Here is a 21,474-nt window from a genome sequence, read left to right on the forward strand (position 1 = left end):
ACAGAGACATACACTTATCACTTGAACACACACACACACACACACACACACACACTGTAGATTGCTGTTAAGTGTTACAGCATGAAAGAGACAACGCAGCACACACGGGAAGCTGCTTTAGTGTGTGTGTATAGAAATATGTGAGTGATCTAAGACCAGGCTTTAGTGTTTCTGATAAAGCGAGGGGCCTTAAGTGGTTTTAGGATGGAGCGAGAGCCTCCAAGTGTGTGTGTGTTGGGGTTGGGGTCAGGTGCCTGGCGTGTTTGCGTGTTTCTGCTTACTGTCTGCCTTGTCGCCACGGGGATGACATCATAGCACACGACTGCCGAACGACGGAAAGAATTCCTTCTTGTCTTCTTTACAGGCGGAGGGAGAGAGGAGGTGGAGAGATAGATGAGGAAGGCAGGGTGGGCGAGAGATACTGATGGAGAATGAGTTAGAGAGAGACTAGAAAGTGAAGAGGGGTGAGAAGAGAAGTTGAAAGGGACACTGTGAAAAATTGAAATAAACATGTGTCTGTTTAACTAGTCACCTCCATCACCACCTGTTTGAAATGATATTCAGCCTGGTGCAAGTTCTCTATGAACTTTTACAGTGACTTGTCAATCAAGTGTGTCGATTGATGGCATCGCGTTACTGATTATGATGATCCAGCATTTTCCAATGTAGCCCCCCTACTTTTGAACCCCAGCTCCACCATCACAGTACTCTCAATAAAAAACCACACCAGTTTTACACCACCTATAGAGTAGCCATCCACCAGGGGGCGATCAGGACAATTTTGCTTCACTTCTGCTGGCTGGTCTTCCAACTTTATATAGTCGATGGTTCTCAAAAACACACACACAACAGGATGAGTGAACAGTACAAAGTATCTTGGAGGCAAAAATTAGCGTCTCTAACCGGGCGTCACGTTTCCATCACTGGCCATCAGAGCTGGAACTGATAAGTATCCATGACAACTGTGGAGTCATTTCATCTGGGGTTGAATGCCATTTGTACCATTTCCTCTGTGAAGACAAAAGCCAGATGTTAGCGTGTGTTGGTGGGTTTTTGGTCCAGTGTGAAAGGGGTATAAGTGTTGCAGTGCATGCAGAGCTAACATCAGATGGTTAAAGAGGCCTCATAAACAAACAAAGACAAATGTGTCACACTTCTGAAATAAATAAGTCGTGGGGATATTCAGTGCATAAGTACCGCTACAGATAAGACCAGAGGTGCTGCTGGAGTGAGTAAGTATTAGAGATAAGAGATTACAAGCTTTTATTCTTCACTTACTGTTAGCAGACCTTCCTTTATCCTACTTTGCTCTCTATATGGCTTCACAAAGGAAGGACTTGAAAGGAAAGTTACAGATCTAAGGCAGCGTATCCACTGGGAGCACTTCCTCCTCAGAGCGCTGGCTTCGTTGCTTTTGTTATTTTCAACTGTGAGGATGCACTGCAAGCACCGCTGAGAGCATACCATGTTTTAAAGTGCCCTCTGACAGCCGACTTATCTTTAATAAAGATTTAGCTTTCATAAAGAGTGCTGCACTTAAGACTGCTTTTTGTAATGATCACATAGCAACTGCAGTAGCCACAATCAGCGATGGTCGTAAGCGTGTGTTTAGCTCTGCAAGCTGAAAAGGCAGAGCTGAGAGTGTTTTAAATGTGTGAGATGAAGGGAGCGCCGTGGAGAGGCCCCGAATGAGACGAGGGCATCTGGAATAAATATCATTTTATCACTGGGGTTTATAAGCGCCATGTGCTGGCAGGTAACTCTCAGATATGATATAAAACTGGATGCACTGTTAGCTTTAACCAGACGAATGTTCCATTAGCCTTTCTGTATGTGTGCGTGCATGTCCACCCGCCAGTGTTTGTCTGAAAAAGAAAGACAGTGACAGTGTTAACAGTTTCCCACTGTGTTGTTGAAACAAAAACACCATAAACCCTTGAATTCTTCCTTTTCCTTCTTTATTCATATCCTTTATTTTCAAACATTTATTATTGACAAATGATAGAAATATTAAGGTCTGTTACACTGGATGCTAATAGAACGGTACAAGATAATAAATATTTGAAAAAGTTGCCTGATATTCACGAACTGGGAAAGTCTTTCATAAAAAAGAATTCTGAGGAGTCTGACAGTGACCAGACGTCCCTCGGGAATTGATGTAGTCTGAAGTTGTTCAGCTGCCTCTGACAAGACTGCAGCAGTGCAGATGGATGATGGGACACTTGCATACTGACAGTGTGGTCAGTGAGACTCGGGATAGAATCTGTGGGTCTTCACATCACCAAACATGTAATCTTCATTCAGATGCTCTCATCTCTGCATTCCTCTCTGCACTCTTTGCACCAATGTACCTGTGTTTGTATGTGTGTATACGTGTGTGTGTGTGTGTGTGTGTGTAGTAATTGTGTTCTGAGTAAAGACAGAAAGTGAACCCTCCACATTTTACCGAATTGCAAACATTCAGAACAGCAGCCAGAGGTGGAATATATTTGTTTACTCATATGTGATGTGATGTGATGTGTTTGCATCGTTGTTTTTGTGTGCATATGTGTGTGTGTGTGTGGCCAGTTAATCCCTGTGGGATTGTGGGGAAACCACTGTGATTTAGATTCTCTCTCTGGAAACGGACAGAATTTAGTGAAATCAGAGCCTGGGGTGTCTCAGCGACGGCTCAGCCAGATCTGTGGCAGATGGGATGCGGCTTGTTGCTCCCTGACCACATGGAATGCTATCTATCTGTCAGCCCGACCATTATGACAGGGGGACGAGATAGAGAGAGACAAGCAGGAGAGGATTATGGAAAGAGTGAGCCAGGGAATTTATACACAAGTGTGTACTCATATAGTTACATATTTTATATACTATTCAGCCCCCAGACAGACAAACATACACTCTGGTCATTTCACAAATAAGACCAGACTTAAGATCTCTGTCTTTACAATTCTCCCTGCCGAGAGGACAAAGTAAAAGTTTCACTATATGCAAATTATTTTTTTACTGATGTGTTTGGGATTTTTTTCTATGGTTGGATAGATGGTGTGGAGGGAAACCAAGGAAGAGAAAGATTATACATATGACACAAGATCCTCACCATAAATGAACTGGGGACGTCTTGATTACATGGTGTGCGTCATACTTGACCACCATCAATCCTCATATTTCTGCAAAAATACACCAATTTTATCCTTCTAAATCACAATGCCGTGCTCCAATTATGAGGACTTTCCTACATTTGTTGACACGCCATGGGTTCACCATGACATTAAAATACACCCAAATTGGTATCCAGCCATGCAAATACTTTTGGCTTCCTCTAGCCTGATTTTAAGATATCCATCTCTGGGATTTTTCTGTCTCCACCTCATTACGAGGGAAGTGGCAGGAAGAGTGTCACGGAGGCAGCAGAACTCTCAAAACATAGGGCAATAAATCCAAAACTTGCTAGATGTGACTGGATGTATGTGGATGAATGTGTTATTTGTAATTTGGGTGAACAAACGCTACAATGTGTCTCTGAATGAGCAAGAAAAAGCTGAAAGTGTTTTGTGCAAAAAATGTAATCAAATCAAATTAGTTCATGTCTGAAAGCAGTGCTAAATTAAAATGTGTTAATTCAAATGTGTGATTTTTCTTTTTGCAGGCAAGAGGCGCTGCTGGCAGCTATAAGTGAGAAAGACGCCAACATCGCCCTGCTGGAGCTGTCCTCGTCCAAGAAGAAGAAAACCCAGGAGGAGGTGGCCACTCTCAAGAGGGAGAAGGATAGTCTGGTTCAGCAGCTCAAACAGCAGGTATGATTACTGTGCTCTGATTAGTACACACACACACACACAGACATCCAAGTGGACACGGAGAATTTTATTTGGTCACTTATTTATACTAGTGCAAATGGGCCATTTCCTTGGGACTGTGGTGTTACTGGTTGCAGTTTTCTTGAGAAACATTAATTGAAACAACCTCACACATGATTTCCAGATTCTAACAACATTTCAAGCCATTTTCTCCACATTAATGGCCACAAATTTAAAATATGAAACAGCTGAATAATAGTGTTGGTGAGGCAAGGTCCTCCCGCAGACTCATATTATAGGCAAGGATTTTTCTCAGTTATTCTACTAACATTCAACACTTTAATGTTTTGGTGCTTTGACATCTTCACAACGCGCTCTGGTGCTTTCACATCAAGTGCTTGTGTGGAGCACTGTAATTGGTGGGTGTCTGTCTCAAGTACTCACACACACTTTAGACAATAGAGGGCAGGGATTTTTAGCTGCAGCTCGTTCTTGGGAGGAATCATGCTTGGACTTCTGAATGTACTGAGTTGGACCGGGTGCAGCCATCCTTGCAATGTGCCTTTGTGTTGATCATTGACCTCACTACTGCTACAGAGCACTGTTCTGCTTTTTATTGAAATATGTATTAATATTGACTGTGTTGCTTGTCGATATTCTATCAAATTTTCAACTGCTCTGCCTTTGGCACACCTCCAAGTAGATTGGATTAACAGTGCACGAGATAGGTGAATTAAATTCATACATAGCCACTGACGGATTTGATGCATCATAGTAAGAAGATTAGAGGAAAAGAGAGTGAGAAGAAAGAGAAAGAAAACTGTTGTAGAAGAATAACAGAGGGAGAGAAAGAGCGAGAACAGGTGAGGCGGCAGTGATGAGGGGAGCAAAGAAAACAAGAGACACAGAAAGAAACAGATGTGACCACAGTCCTCCGACCACTGACGGTAAATTTAGGATTAACCTGCACCTCTCCTTCTCCAAGACACACACAGTTACCATTTTCTACAAATCTGAGGTGATAACTCTCCCACATGTGTTCATATGGATTCGTTTACATGTTCATATAATTTAGGTTTTCTGTCCACATACTGTATACACAAATACGCACAACCATCCACGTCACTTTGCTGGTATGCATTCACTTACACAAATATGTGTGCACTCCCTGATATGTGCACGCTCACCCAGGCCAAAAACAAGGATATAAACAAGGCCAAATGTATCTGTGGTTCCACACAGAGGTCTACTCACACAGGTTCTCACGGCTCTAGTAAACTAACCAACTCCTTAGTGGATGAGCCTCCTGGGAGTTTGGTAGAGTTTCTTCTTCACTGTTCTCTTTCTGTGCAAATATTTCTTCTAACCATCCTTCCATCCATCACACATTACATGTACACAACTTGCGTTTATAGTAGCTTAAATTTTGCTTTCCACGTGGCCTTAACGTGTTAAAACTGGGGCTTCGTCCATTTGTTTCTCTACCTCCTGTACATGCATTGAACCAACAATCGCCAAACACGCTGATATGATTATGACACACAATAAATCAAGACTAAAGAGTGACTGCAGAACCTTTTTTATTTTCTTTATTTAAACTCTGAATTTGAAGTGCTGTGCAGTAACCATAATTGAGTTTTCATCCTCAGAACTGCTGAATTCGTTAACATCTAGCACCTCTGTTGTTGCACGAGATTTTGCCAAAAATCCACTTAATGGGTGGAAAAAGTTTGCAAAGGACTCAGTTAGATAAATGTGGCACGTGCAAGAAAGAGCTAAATGTGTGTGTGTGCAGCCAAAGAGTGTTTGAACTGGTGTTTAAGAGTGAGGCAGTGAGTGTTGTGTCAAATGAAGTCATTATAAAATGCATCACTCTGCTCGCTTCCTCCCTCATCCTGTCGTCACTCTGTTCATCCTGTTTGAAGTCGTTTATGACACTTCAGGTTCTCGAAGGTGGTTACTGACAACACAGAGACTCCACTGTCTGCTGCTCTGTGTGTATGTGTTGGTGTGCGTCTGTGTGTTTGCAATTGCAAGGGTGTGAGTGGTTCTGCTCTCGTCTTGGTCTCTCTCCTCTCTCTCTCTCTCTCTGTGGTGTCATAATTTTCTGTCCCTCAATGATGGATCACAGCGGGGACTTCCTCAATATTCCTGTGTGAATGTGTTTGTGTGTCTAATCTTACAGTGAGCTGAAGTTGGTGTTGTATTTTTAGCTCGCTCATTCAGTGTCACATACACACACTCTGATCCACTGATAACCTGCCTGGCAGACGGACCCAGACAGCGTTGATAAGAAATTTAAAGTGAATGTTGTTGCCACACTCGTGGTTGCCATAGGACCAAATACAGCAACTGGAAACAGAAAGTAGTCATTTTATATGAATTATCTTTGGGTTGGCAAGCTACTTGGGCTTTGCAAGTATCATAGATGTGTTTCTCTTGTATCCATTTCATGTACAATCAACACTGCTATTTTTAACGTTTCTCTGTGAGTGTTTCTTCGACGGCCATCACTCGTCAGTCAATCAAAGTTCACGCTGAGTGTTTTTTGAATGGATGGCTGCTGCGCGGGTGCTTAAAAGCTGCTGACGTCTCAGGTCTGTTCTGAATTTGACTTCTGAACATGACGGTGAGTTCTGCTGCAGAATTATTTCCTTAGAAGTTCCCCAAAAAGTTGCAAAACACCATCTCATAATGAGAAAAAAAAAGAAATACAAGATCTCTTGATCTGCACCAAACTTCAATGGGTTCTTCTCTGACCCACTCCCCATCTAGTGTTTTGGTGAACTAGGGATGTAATAAATATGAGTACTTTTATGAGTGCAGTATTTTGTTGTTGCAGTGTGTACTGTAACATGAGATTTCCACATTTTGCTAGAAGAGACAGAAAAAAACATGGATCCTCCCAAATGAAATTTCTACATTTGCAGCATATATACTAGATAAATATAAAAACATGTGTGTGACAGAATAGGTGTGTGACCCTCAAAGTGTTTCCTGCGTGTTGACCTTTGGCCCGCAGCTGAAGTGTCGGCAGGATGCTGTAGATCAAGGTGACCTCAGCTCTCCGCACTCTGCTCCTCCTGTCTTTCTCACTTTCTGCCTCCTCCTCACTTTTATTGTTATTTTTACTTTCTGCAACAGCGTTGGGAGAGACGGAGACTAAAACCTTGAGAAAGTGTGAGAGAGAGAATATTGTGGTGAAGAGAGTGTGAAAGCAAAGAGAGGAGGGAGAGACTGTAATAATTCATGAAATGGAACAAGTGAGAGAAGAGGGGGGAGGTGAAAGTATGCTACTGCCCACACATGTGGTTAACATTTACAGGTGGTGTATGTGTGGCTGCAGCCATTCATCCCCACCTGTGTGAGGCCTGGCTGTTATATGCACACATCTAAAGACTTTGACTCCACTGGTTTTTCCCACATTCATGCTTAAAAACAATTTATTATTTTTACCAAACCCAGAACACTCTTAACTTACATTACCGATAGACAAAACTCACTAAAAAGACAGGGAACAGTAAACAAGCTGTTCATCACATATCCAAAAAGTCGGTTTACATAAAATATGGCATTCAGGGCAAATGTGTTAGTTAAATAGATCTGTCTTAAAGACAAATAGGTTATATTATAGATTAAATGCAGATTAAAACAAATATTTTTGTCATGTTTCTCATTGCCTATTTTGGACTTTATTGTCTTTTATATTTTTTGCCCCAAAAACTTTAGGGTTCCTCATTATTTATTAATTATTCTTATGACCTCTCCAGTTACTGGCAAAAGTGAAAAAATGTGGCTCTAATCTAATTTATTGCTCCACAGAGACGTCTCAAAATGAAACATCCCCCCTCAGTGCTCAGCTCTGACACTTTTCATTGTCATTTGTAATTTCCCACTTATCAACAACTTTCTCCTCTTGTCGGAGAAATTGGAAAGGAAAGCAAATCTAATTTTTGGTCGTGATGAAATAGTTCTTGTCCAGCCTTGACTCAGCAACTTTTCATTATTGATAATTCCACAGATATCAACAAAGGGTCCTCTTTTACCGCTGGAGGGAAAGACGAAACAATATACTCATCTAATATCCCCCGGAGCCTTGTAACGATGAAATAATTTTCTGCTAGGCATGACTCAGCAGTTTTTTTCCCCCCTTCCTCATTTGTTTCTCATTCTCTACGTTGTCAGCGGGTTACAGCGGTGCCACAGTAAGGATAGATGGAGGGGAGGATAGGGAGAAAAATGAGAGGTGAACAATGAGGGAGCAGGAGAAGAAATAATGGTTTGATGATTAGATTAAGTGATAGTTGGCATGGAAACAAGCGAGCTGTGGTCAGCGTTCCTGACAATTAGAGAAAAGGGGAAGATGCCGCACGGGAGAATTCGAATAGGACAGAAAGAAAGAAGGAAGAGGTGTTAATTTCATCTTCTTTCATTTCTCTTTGTTCTTCTCTTGCTCTTTCAATCCTTCTCCTCCCCTCACTGTTACCCTCCCTGGCATTTTGTTCTCAGGACCATCCAGTATTTCATTCAACAAAGAGGAAAATCAAGCTCTTCAAGCTAACGATCTTACTAACTGCTTTCTAAATGCCAGTTAGTAAGATCGTTAGCTTGCTACCAGAGCGACATGGGGTCACAGAGTTTATTCAAAAACACATATTTATACCAGTGACTCATCTAATAACACTCTGCAAACCATGTCTCTTTTGTGGAAACTCCAACAGACGAGGCTTAAACCAAAATGGATGGTGACACAGATAAGTCACAATAGCTCTCTCCATTTTTTACCTTCAAAGATAATTTTTTGGACTGAGGTTGAACTCCAAAAATTGCTTGATTCAAACTAATAATGGTTGCAGTTTGGTTTGAATATATTTCACCATGATATTTCACTATTGTAGATGCTAGTATGACACTTAAAATTAAATGTTTCTGTTTTCGGACCAGAAGTGCAGTACATTTTTGGAAGATCATCTTCTGGTATTTTACTTTTCACATATTATAATAAGAACGCAGCAGATTCAGACAAGTTCACAATAGGAACATAGGTAGAGCACCTTGGAGGCAGGATATAATGTATACAGTTTCTTCATAACATCTATTGGACCTAAAATGGAACCATTTCTTTTAATGCCCAATGCCGCTATGCCACATTAGGCCTAACACGCTTGTGGTCATAACTCATTTTTGTTCCTTCGGCCCCCTATTTGCTCAAGTGTAGCCCGGCTAGCTCAGTCAGTAGAGCATGAGACTCTTAATCTCAGGGTTGTGGGTTCGAGCCCCACGTTGGGCGTATGACCTTTAATTTGGATGTAACATTGTCAAGACTGTGTTTGGTTTGTCTTCTGGAGCTTTTGACATATGAAGAATGCAGGAGGATTTTGTCAGACGCATTCACAACATGCCAGGAATGTGTGAATAACAGGCAGGATGCATAATGTAAAAATTCTGCTGCAGAAATGATATACTTTTGTTTACAAAACATCAATACAGGGGACAAAACCATAAATAAAAAACCTGCATACAAGAGAAACTAGCGAACTATACAAGGAACAACGAGAAGAGGGAGAATAAGGAAAGATATGGAAATGAGAACATTTTGTAGAGAGGAATAGAACAGGAGAGAGAATCAGTCACGGATACAAAGGCATGCTAAGAAGCTCAAGAGTTGAAAAAGTGAGAGAGAGAAGAAAAGAAAAGAAATACTCTGTCTGCTGAGGAGAGATAGACCTAAAATCAACATGAAAAATATCTCATTAAAGAAAGGGTGGACAAGAGACAAAGGAGCGGAGTGTTAGGTATAAGACAGAATCGTAATCATGGGAAGTACTGTGTATGAGAGAAAAGAGATATAAAGAGAGGAAGAGGGAGAAGGGAGGAACTTCTGGGATTATTCAGAAAAAGAGAGCTCTAAGATGTGGAGGAAGAGAGGAGGGGAAAAAGAAAAGACGGTGTGTTTGCAGAAGGGTTGAGAGATTTAGCTTTAGTAAGGCCGTTTTATAGATATCAGAGATCAGACACACTGTCAACACAGCTTATCCTCTTCAACTTAACTCTAATTTCTTTCTTTTCTTTCTGTCTCTGTCTGTTATTTCTGTCTTTTTTTCTCCATCTTTCTCCAGGAACAAAGACATTTGTTCAATGCTTTATGTGTTATTTACTCCTGATTTCTTCAGACAAGGACAGAAACACAAAGAAAGGCTAAAAAGATGAAATGAAGGAGAATGTGTGAGGCTAAAATTTGATGCGTTAGTTGTTTTGCTAGCTCATTTGTTAAAGCTTCTAATCTTCGGGACATTGGTTGACCTTTGGTCTCTGGCTCCATTTGAAACCATCTTTCCAAATGTCATGGATAGTTCACAGCATAGTGACCTGCTCTTCTAACATAGTTCTGCAAATGTTGACACAAATTCCAGTGCCTGAAATACACTTAAACACATCACTTAAGTACATAACACCCACCCTTCCTAAACTAGAAACATTACTCTGTAGGCAAGATGACAGTAGAGTTTAACATGCTCGTAGCTCATATGTCAAACGATTAACACGTTTAAGATTACAAATAGCCTGGCTAGTTCAGTCAGTAGAGCATGAGACTCTTAATCTCAGGGTTGTGGGTTCGAGCCCCACGTTGGGCGCATGACTTTTAAATTGGATGCATTATCAATACTGGGTTTACCACCCCTAACCCATGTTACATTACATTGATTAGAAAATCAAAGAACATGTTAAATAAATCCCTTCCCAAAAATCGTATCTGTCTTTTTATGTAGTGCACGTGTGTGCATGTTGACATGTTTGTTTTGAATTAGTCATGGTAATATGGTAACAGTAGCCTTTTTTATCCTCATTTTTATCCCTGAGGTGTAGCCCGGCTAGCTCAGTCGGTAGAGCGTGAATCCTTTTGAGAAGAACTAAATGAATTTCTTTGACTTGTTCTGACACTCTGTTTAAACATTAAGGATGATTTTGACACCCGATCACTCAGACTGGATGCAAATGTGGCTTTTAATACATACTGCAATGTCATATATTAGTAAGTTTTCACAATATATCGAGCCCCACATTGGGCTGAGATGTTTTGGGCTTTGGACATTGACCTCCTATAGTAGTTGATGCATGGCTAAACAGGTCTTCCACACTTCAATTTGGTTTCATGTGCAAAATTACCATTATCAGTTATCATCAAAAAAACACTGTGTGTAGTCTATTTGAGCATGCTGTCTACAATTCAGGAAACATACAAAACAATTCTAAACATGAAATATTATTTGTCTGATTATGCAAATTTGTATCCTAACAAAAGAGAGCACTGATCTGCAATTTTGTGTCTGCAGCTTCTGCTAAGGTGAACAAAGTCCATAAAGTAAAATTTGGAAGTGGAGTCTCAATTGCCACAGTCTGTCACAGTATAACGTTACACACAGAGTTCACAGTGAACTTCATGGAGCCTCAGGCATCTCTGAAATGCTCATACTGGAAAAATGAGACCCTGGGACACAGGTTGAAAAGTGAACTTTGGCTCTATGAAGAACAAAGGTGCACCAATGCTTTTGTTTTGAAATTTTATCTGTACCGCTTTTTTTTTTTTCTCAAAGTAAAAATATTTTCTTATGGAGATTCTTATACTGTTGCTGTTGGTAAACCAGTGTGATGTTAAAAGCTATCACATAAGCTTGAAAAACATGCAACTGCAGTTTACTTTCTTAAAGACATTGTGGAGGAAGAGACAGACAGAGACAAATAAAAATCACTTCACAGCAAGTGTGTGTGTCTGCAGGTGCAGCGGGGACTCCTCAGTCTGTACTTACATGGTCTCAAGTTGAACTTTTTATTTTCCATGTTTGTTTTAAATGGATGTGTGTATTTATTTTATAGCTGTCTGCAGAAAATGAAGAAATGAATAATGTGTGTGTGCTCGCCAGGGGAGACTCTCGTCAGCTTAACTTGTGTACACAGACACGCGCACACGTGCTTATGTGGTTCCACGTACACACAGAGGGGAACCTGGTTCTAGCACCATTCATTTAGCTTTCAAACAATTACAAGTAAAAGTTGGCATTCACATATTTCTTTCACCTTCTGTCAAACACACACACACACAGACATGGAGCCTCAGTCTGGCCTGCCTAAGCCCCTCGTCCTCGCAGGGCTCAGTGAGAGACTAAGGGGATTTAGATCGTACAAGACAGATTTCGACTGACTCCCTCCCTTTCCAGGCCTTGTGTAGCACTACTGAAGTAGAACTTTAACATGAGTAATAGATGGAGGGAGAGGAGAGGAGAGGAGAGGAGAGGAGAGGAGAGGAGAGGAGAGGAGGGGAGGATGAAGGACAGTATGGAGGAGAACAAAGAGACGACAGCAGAGCAGAGAGGGGAGAGATGAGAGTGATGGAGCAAAGACTGGGAGAAAGTGTGTGTGTGTGTGTGTGTGTGTGTGTGTGTGTGTGTGTGTGTGTGTGTGTGTGTGTGTACAGCACATTAAGTGATTTTCAAGTGCGTGTGTGGTGTAATATTTGTCCAAGCCCTCATGGATCTCCACCCAAGAGACAAGTTAACAAGCCTGTTATTTTTCTGCACCAGTTAACAAGCGGCACAACAGGTGGCATGTGAAGTTGTGTGTGTGTGTGTGTGTGTGTGTGTGTGTGTGTGTGTGTGTGTGTGTGTGTGTGTGTGTGTGTGTGTGTGTGTGTGTTATTAAAGACAAACAGAGCAGATTTCGTTTTGTCTTTTTCTTGCTGCCCATTTTCTGTTTCTGTCTTTCTCTCCCTCTCTCTTTCTCTCTCGGACACACACACACACACACACGCACACACCTTCAAGCACACACACGTAAATATGTCTTATGTGAAGGCAAAGCTCCTGGCGGTCGTCCAAAACTCTCCTCTCATCTTCCTCTCTGCAAATTAACTCCTGGAGGAATTCAGTTAGCGGGTTTTCCTCACACACACACACTTAATTGTATTGTTTTGTTTCTCTAACACGATGTTATTTGAATCTGAATCATGTCAAATAATTTCTCACTGTCTCTAATCTAAATGTTTGTAACTTTTTTGTTCTCTGTAGACTCAAAACCGGATGAAGCTGATGGCTGACAACTACGAGGACGAGCACCTGAAGGTCTCATCTCCAAACACAGAGCAGCCCAACAATCACAAACCCTCCCCAGACCAGGTGAGAACTCTGCCCAGGACAGCGAGCCTTCAGCTGGGACAAATCTGCTAATATCATCACCCTAATGTGGATGAAAGCTTGCTCTAACATAACAATCTTTAATCGTTTCTATTATTCTCGATTACAAGTCTATGTTCAAGAGAAAGATAGTGACATTAAGTCCCATTTCAATCTGTGGTAGTAACATTTACTTTTGTCTCTATCTTAGAACATCAACTTCTGAACATTTTTTAACTTTTACTATGTTTCTGTGCTTACTTACTAACTTCCTGCTTTCTCTGAACTCACGCTGCGGTTCGACTGAACCAACCAATAGGACGATGAGGAGGGTATTTGGGCCTAGCCAATCACATGCCTTTTCCTTTCCTCGGTCCACCATTTTGTACAGAAGGGTGAGCGTCCTCTTTATCTGGATCCAGTCATTTGTGGTTGTGGTCATCGTGTCATTGGTCCTTCGTCTTTCTTACTTTTGTTTCATCCGTGAGTTTGTGGTCGGTCTGGTTTTCGTGAATCAATCATTTCTTTTGTTGTTCGATCTGTTTTCCATTGCTCATTTTTTTCTCCTTTTCATTCAAACCACCCCATTGAGTCTAGAAACTCTTCTTTTTCTGCCATATTTCTTCTTCATCTTGGGGTTTTCTCTTTTCTCAAGAACTAAATTTCATTCGCACGTCTGATTTCTTCATGGGTCATGAAACATGTTTGATCAAATATCCATTCTGTTCATTTTCACCTTTACTTTTTGAGATTTTCCTCCAGCTCTTGCTCTTATTTTTTTTAACTTTAAACCTTTTTAATTGCTTTGATGATTATTCTGGACATGTGTTTTTTGTTATATTTTCTCTTTTTCCATCTTACCGTCATTCTTTCTTTGTTCAGCTGCTAATGTGCTGATCCTCGTGTTTGTCTGTGCAAAATCATCTTTTCCTTCTTGGAAACCTTGGTCATGTTTTAGATCACTGCATGACCCTCATCGTTTCTCAACCTACTTTGTGTGTGTGATGTAGCGGATGATTTAAGAAAGCTGCTCCTTCGCCAAACTGTGAAGTTTAAAAGATTAAAGATTTTTTAAAGCATGATAAAAAGCTGGGTTTTATTACCTTTGACCCTTTGCCCTGCAGTGTTCTTTTAGAATCACACAACAGGGGATTTCAGTATTTTTCTGGCCCAAAGGTCATTAATCGCACATGCATGACAACCTTCTAGTCAAGCAAGAATAAAAAACACACGACTATAAATCAATCACTAATACGTCTAATGAGGTATGCAATGTTTTAGAACGAGACATTTTTCCTTTTGCATCTAATGTTATGTTTCCAATCCAATTAGAAACATATTCTTGAACAATTTATATGTTGACACTAGTTGAGAGTCCTGATAAGATAGTGAAGTCTTCTTTAAATATCTTGAAACAAGTTAGTAAAAAAGCGTTTGAGAAGATGTACTGTAACGATAACTAATGTGAGTTAGTACATGTATTATTAACAGGGTGGTATTTATTGGAAACAGTGGAGGAATCACCTCATATGAGTAGCACATGCTGCTTTTAGCCCACCTAAGCTCCTCCAGTGGGATTTCCCACTGGGAAGCTTAAAGCCCAAAGGTTCCCCAGCAGATCCGAGTTTGTCCCTGGTTACTAATTAGCGGTAGCACCTCCCTGCTGAGAGAGACAGGCCAGCCGGACACACACACACAAACACACAGCTCACAAGTGGCTGTGCGAACTCATGCACAGGCACACTTTCGCCTCAGTGTGTGAGTATGTGTGAGGTGGGGAACTTCGCCACAGCACATTACATCAGAACAGTGAATGACTGTGACTCGTTCCATAAGAGGATCCTGTGCTGCAGTTGGAGAGTTAAATGCTTCAGGAACAACTGCAGCAGAACACATGAAGCGTTGTCGAGGTTCTTTTTTAATGGTGTTTTGCATTTTTAATGGTCTTGAGTGATTTTAGATGCATCAGTTAGAAAAGACAGGGAAGAGGTGTAACTCTGTATTTTGTTTTGTGAGATTTTTCATAGTTTAAAAGTGACTCAACATGAATGAACGCTCTTACTTTTCATACCAAAGCTATCAGAACGCAGTAAGTTGTTGTGCTCATATGAAAGGTGAGCACATTCTGCATTAACCTATATGAGAAATATTCAGTGGAGCACAAAGCTTTTGAGGGAACAGTGTTCATATACACACTGGTGAGTGAAAAGACAACAAATACATTTCCCAGACCACATGGTACAGAGATGTTTTAAAAGAATTAGCGTTTCTTCTGTCATCTTACAGTTCAACCCCCAAATATTCAGTTTACAATGACATGGACGGAGAAAAGCAGGAAATGCAACATGATTAGCAAAATAGTTGCATATTGCACCTGATCAATCACCCATTGTTTCACATAAGCTGCCATGCACAACTACAGTCTGATCTCGTCACTCTGCAGTGTAATGTACTGTAAATTAAAAACCTTTTTAAGTCCTCTGAAGCTTTTTAGACGTGTATTTTACATTAAAGAGGCTTTAGTTGAGAGTTTGAGAGATCCTACAATAACCAAGTGTTTATTAGTCGCAGCGCATCAGCAGCCACGTCTCCACCACCGACAACGTGCTCTGCATTGAAATCAACCCTCTGTCGATGCTGTTCCTGGTCAAATAAATGTATTTGTGCTTCTGTGCACGTGTGTCTCAGAGGGATCCGCAGAGAGGAAGAAAAATCCTGATTTCACCGTATAATGTGGCCATAGACAGCTTTTTCAAAATGCAGCCAGTCAGTGAGGCCAGCTCAATGTCTCTCTTTGGAGTTGTTTCATAGTACAGTAAGAGTCTGGTAGGCAGTCATGGGAGGATAATAAAGACACACACACATACAGAGCGCTATATAAAATTATGTGTCCTGTGGGGTTGTTTCATAGTACAGTAAGACATTGGAAAACACTGTGGACTCATTAAACACACACTGCATACATTGACCATTGCAGGTTGTGTAATGCAATAAAAACATGTAGGCACATACGTACTGTACACCTTAATAAAAGCAGTAAATTCAAAGACTTTCAGAGGTCAGTGTTTTGTTCATATGTCACATTATTATTACTAGTGTAAATTCAGACATATTTTTAACATTATTTGCCATTTTTTTAATCTCAAAAAGGAAACGAAAGCACTGGTGTTGTTACTTCTGTGTAAATGTCGTCTTTGTATCGCCATCATTCCTTCCATGCTTTCGCCCTGCTTCTCATTTGTCTTGCATTTGATCCACAGAGCTCCACTGCGGGTCTGGAAAGTGTGGACAGTGATTTTATTTTAAAGCTTTTTGACAGAATAGTCCGGATTAGAGTGTGCTGTGAGAAAACAGCTGTTACGCACATGTCGGTTATGTTTTCAGAGCGGCAGAGCTGGATTCTGAGATGTGTTTTCACATATTGTCATATAACACAACGGTCTTGGAGAGATAATGCCATTGTTGCGTTGCAACTGTCAGCGCACATCAACATAACATACAGCAATAAAGATGGTTTTAAATGCAGAATGTGTAGGGTCTTTTAAGCATCACTTTTTTTTACCTATTTTTTCCCATGTCTACCTCCCTCGCTCCTCCGGAGGGAAATGTTCAGTAATGTATTTCGTAATGGACTGTAAACTGCTGGCAGGTCCTCACTGGAACATACTGTAACTACAGCTATTTACAACTCTGATAACGACCCTATGTGTGTGTGTCTGTGTGTGTTTCTGCGACAGTGTGTTTGTGGGCTTTCTTGTTCCGTATGGGTGTGTGCACTCACACATATTATGTATAAACACTTATATATTCAGTGTCTGTTCGTGTGAGAAACGGGCAGTTGTGAACCAAGAAGGTGGGGTAGCTACACTAGTGGACGTGGTCTGGGAAAAATAAATTACTCCAGTGTGTTTGTGTGCGTGTGTGTGCGTGTGTGTGCGTGCGTGTTTGTGTGAGTGTGTGTGTGTGTCATGCTCACAGTAAATAAGGCTCAGAATCAGAAGCGACAGTTCCTTTGATTTACTTTCACTTTACCTTCAGCTTTCATTTTTTTGCTGCCAGAGACGAGTGAGCAGAAAAGAGTTTTCCTTTCCTCTTCCCCACAAAACCGCCCACATCTAATTCTTTTTATTTGTTTGTCAGGATAGTCAAACACACGAGTCATTGAATAACGAAGGTTGGATTTATTTATATATACAATATGCAAGTCGTGTATGAGCACTTAGAATCCCATGCATGATTAATTTTAGTACAGAGTTAATGTGCTGTGAGGCATTAGCATGGTTGCTATGGTTACATACCATCGACTAGTGGGTTTTTCATACCAGCCTGATTAATCGTCCGACTGTATTAATCAGTCTTTCACAAACCTCTACAGTAACATACCACAGTCATTCAATTCAATATTTAATCTGACGATCAATACTGTACTTGATGTGTCCAGATAAACAGTTTTAACAAATTCCTGCCGATGTAAGAAACAAGTATCATATAAAATGAATCAACCTCTAGATTCTGTCTAAATTAAATTAATCAGGAATTAAAGTCAAATCAAGACCTGAGACAACATTACATGAATATTTGAAATTCTTGGAGAGAAGATACAGTGAGAGAGAGAATGATGTTCCTACGCTGAGTGAAAAAGTCCTGAGATTTGTGTGTGTGTGTGTGTGTGTGTGTGCTGAGTGACGATGAGCACGAAGTGCAGGGTGTGGACAGACGCAGCTGGGATTAAATATACTTTACCAACACACACACACACACACATACTAACAGCCCTCTTAACATGCTTCCTCTGCACTTAAATCATGCTATTCCCCAAGGAGAGTGGTGTGTCTTATCTGTGTGCGTGTGTGCGTGCGCGCGCGCGCGTGTCTCTTGGGGGGTCCTGTCTCTTACCACTAAAATGTGTGTATATCTGTTTTGCTCATCTCACTCTCATTCCCATACCTAAACTTACAAACACACACGCACACACACACGCACACACACACACACACACACACACACAGACACACACACACACACACACACACACACACACACACACACACACACACACACACACACACACACACACATTGCCACAGTGAATCGAATGCTCCATTAAAATCAGATTGTAGCATCAAATCAAAGCTGTTTCCTTTGCACTGCTAATCAGTCGTGTGAGTTGACTGCATTATGATCAGTACTTTAAAACATGGTTCATTCAAAATTCTTCAACAATCGTGTGCTTGGTCATAGAACACACCAGTCTCAAGACCACATCAATACATTTCATGGCAAATTCAAGAAATTAGTGTTTTCCTTTTTTCCAATTTTGGCCTTGTTTAGGCACTTTGGTTCTGGTCTGAAGTTTTACAGATAGTTAAGCCAATAAAACATCTGATCATACTGACCTATAGCTGCAACCTTAGGTCTCATCTAGGTTCATTTTTTAAGCCTCTATTTACTACTTTGTGCAATGAGCTAACCTGAGCATTGCTGCACTTACAGACTTTGATAGGTCTAAAGAGGCAACATCCAATCAAAAGGAATAATAACAAATAAAAAAACATCATAACTAAGCATTCATTGTCACTCAATCTGCCTCATTTCTGAATGATCATGCCCAACTTTTCCATTTGTCCTTCTTTTGTTTGTTTGTTGATGTTATATTTTATTTTCAATAAAATGGAATAAAAAGATCAACCCATTTTTCTTCCTCCCTCAGATTCTCTCTCCCCTCCTGGATCTCAATCAGAATCGCAGCAAACTGAAGCTGTACATCAGTCACCTGACCTCACTGTGTCAGGAGCGGGACCCAATCATATTGCAGGACTTTGCCCCGCCCCCCTCCTATCACCGCTCAGACTCCGCCACCTGGCACACGCAGCTGCAGAGCATGACACAGGAACAGGTAGGTCATGTGATTTTATTAGTTTGTGTTGTGTGTTTGTGAAAGTTTTCAAGTTTAAAATCCTGTGATGACGTTGGTTAGTCCTCGACTACCACAAAACATTTCTGGTTCGGTCTTATTAAGTCACTCTACACAATGAAGTCAGTGCAGCATCAGTATAGTTCATGCACTGTGCCTCCTCCATGTTAGGGACGGGACATGGGCAAAAATATAAATGTCAAAGTACAAGATTTAGTTCTTATCACACTGATTTTTCATTTATTTGATGCTGTAAATCCGGTTAAACGAGGCTTGCATATTTAGTGACATCTTCTCAAGACACATTTTTGTAGGAGAGCTTTTTATTAATTCTGGTTCACCGTTGTTCTTTTAATATGTCCTATCTGTTTTATTTTACTATAAATCATAAATTACTTTCGGGGCCTTATTTAATTTAGATTTTGTATTATTGACTGGTTTTATTTGCCTCTGTCCTGTCATTTTATCTTGTTTTGCCTTTGTAAAGCACTTTGTAACTTTGGTTTGAAAAGTGCTGTATGAATAAAGTTTATTATTATTATCTACAGTTTCTAGCGTGCATGCATGTGTTCGTGCGTGTGGAGTGAATGTGCTCTACGTTTGAAAAATTTGGAAAAAACCTGAGGACATTTTGTCACTCCTCATTTATCAATTTCTAAAACCTGCCTGTGAGTATTTCTTTGTGCTTACTTGTTCATGGAGTTTGTGTGTGTCTCATGTTGTGTGTGTGTTCTCTGTAATTGTGTGGACATATTTGTAGGAGTGGGGCACACAATGGTCAGCCTGGCAGATTTTTGGCACTGCTTTTGACATTATTGAAAAGATTTACTCCACCAGGTCACCTGACGACAAGCGCCTGGCAGCCGAACAAATACTGTTTCAGACATTTTCTTTTGCAGGGAGTAAACTCTGCTCCGAGCTTTTGGCAGCAGGAGTCTGGTTTGTTCACGTACAGAGCGAGGAGGCGAGAGAAGAGTGTATTTGTCTTACTGTTGATAGAGTTGTCATCTGAAGAGGAGAGAAAAGAGAAGTGAAATGTGGATAGGGAAAGAAAAGGTGAGCATTGGACAAAGTTGAAAACACGTTGGCTTTGCTGTTGCTCTATTGTCATGGTAACAAGTTGGGTTTTCAGATACTTAATATAAACAGTGTATATTAAATTTAAATTTCTCTTTTTCGACTGTCCTTGACTTCCCATGTCTCTCTCTTTGTCCTTTCCTCCATATTGAAAACATATCAGGCGATGGTTGCTACATGTGGTATACATTGAAAAATGGTAACTCTAGACACACACACACGTACTCGGAGCAATGTGACAGAGTGTGTGGTTAGGGTACAGCAGGGCTAGTTTCCTGCTGAAAGCCCTATTGTATGTCTTAATGCTGCAGAATGTCTCTGTTTAGCATGAGCGCTTCAGATATGGTGCTGCATGGTTCGGTGTCACTTTAAATAAACTCTGAATACAGAGAATTAAGTTGTCATTTATCATTGTGTACATTAAAGGTGGTCCTGGTGACTTTTCATGGGCAGACGATTACTACACGTATTTTTCATCATCAGCCGCTTTTCCCTGAAATAAAATGCCGACTGTATTCTGTGGTTCAGTGGTTTTCCCGAAGAAAAACACACTCTGAATTAGAACTGATTATGTGAGCAGCTGTGAAAGCTTATCTAACAAGATTGAATGCTTGTCGACGGCCAGCTGAGTGGCCTGCAGTATTTTATTCCTGCCTTATATTTATGAAAACATTTTAGAAACACTGAAGACATTTGCACCAAACTGTGCTCGTGGCCACATCCAAGTCAAATTTACAACTGAGGAAAACATGATCTTAAAAAGACTGTGTTCGCTATTTTACCACAAATCACCTACATTTTGTGTAACTGTTAACCGCGTTCATGGCACACTGCAGTGTTTTTGAATTTCTCAGTTGTTTTTCTTATTTTCTGCACATTTGTTTCACTGCAGTGTTAAAACCAACTCTTTCATTACTGAAAACATTGCGTCTGCCATTACTGTTGAGGTTGTCCTTGCAGGGACTGATCGTGATATATCCACTTACCTAGGTTTGGCAGTGTCTTCCAATATTCTCCATGTTACTTCTCCAAATTGACTCTTATGCAATTTCTCATCTGCCACCTCAATAGTTAAGATCTGCCTTGGTTTAAGCCCCAATTTTATCCAGACATGCCTCCCATTTTAAAAGAAAATGGAAACAGTAACAACTAAAGAGGTGCTTTGAGATACTCCCATCGCTTCTCATAATAACATTAGAGATTTCTAACTTGGTGTTTTGCTCTGTTGCTGCATGGTATACTGCGTGCGAGTTGTTACCACCCATGCAGACCATCAGAGGTTAAAACCAAAATGGATTTGTATAGCAACTCAAAGTTAAACTGGCATGAGTACAGATTTTAGGTACTGTCTCAGAGAGGGCATGAATGTTTTACTTGTTTTTAGCGTTTGTGAGATTATCCGATAATATAGTCAAAGATGAAAAGACCTACCTAGGTTTACGAATGGTTCATTATAATACATGCAGAGTAATTACAACGCTTTGTTTACTCTGAGGATTTCAGCTTTTGGGTGAAAACTCTTCATTCC

At 40.6% G+C, this 21,474-nt stretch overlaps 1 protein-coding gene across 7 annotated transcripts in view; it reads left to right on the top strand.

Annotated features, from left to right (window-relative positions):
- The window catches only part of LOC109632865 (ELKS/Rab6-interacting/CAST family member 1-like), a 106,087-nt gene that overhangs the window by 73,258 nt on the left and 11,355 nt on the right, over positions 1-21,474 (top strand). For 4 of the 7 annotated variants that reach the window (XM_020092376.2, XM_020092378.2, XM_069519569.1 and 1 more), the window contains 3 exons: positions 3,641-3,788; positions 12,851-12,958; positions 18,666-18,851. In XM_020092376.2, coding sequence (XP_019947935.2) covers positions 3,641-3,788; positions 12,851-12,958; positions 18,666-18,851 — 442 coding nt within the window. Of the gene's footprint in view, positions 1-3,640; positions 3,789-12,850; positions 12,959-13,274; positions 13,351-18,665; positions 18,852-21,474 lie in introns of all 7 variants that reach the window. The other 3 variants (XR_011240110.1, XR_011240111.1, XR_002202968.2) reach the window with 1 other exon arrangement.

The sequence above is a fragment of the Paralichthys olivaceus genome, chromosome 23, assembly GCF_024713975.1.
Source record: "Paralichthys olivaceus isolate ysfri-2021 chromosome 23, ASM2471397v2, whole genome shotgun sequence".
Taxonomy (NCBI): Eukaryota; Metazoa; Chordata; class Actinopteri; order Pleuronectiformes; family Paralichthyidae; genus Paralichthys; species Paralichthys olivaceus.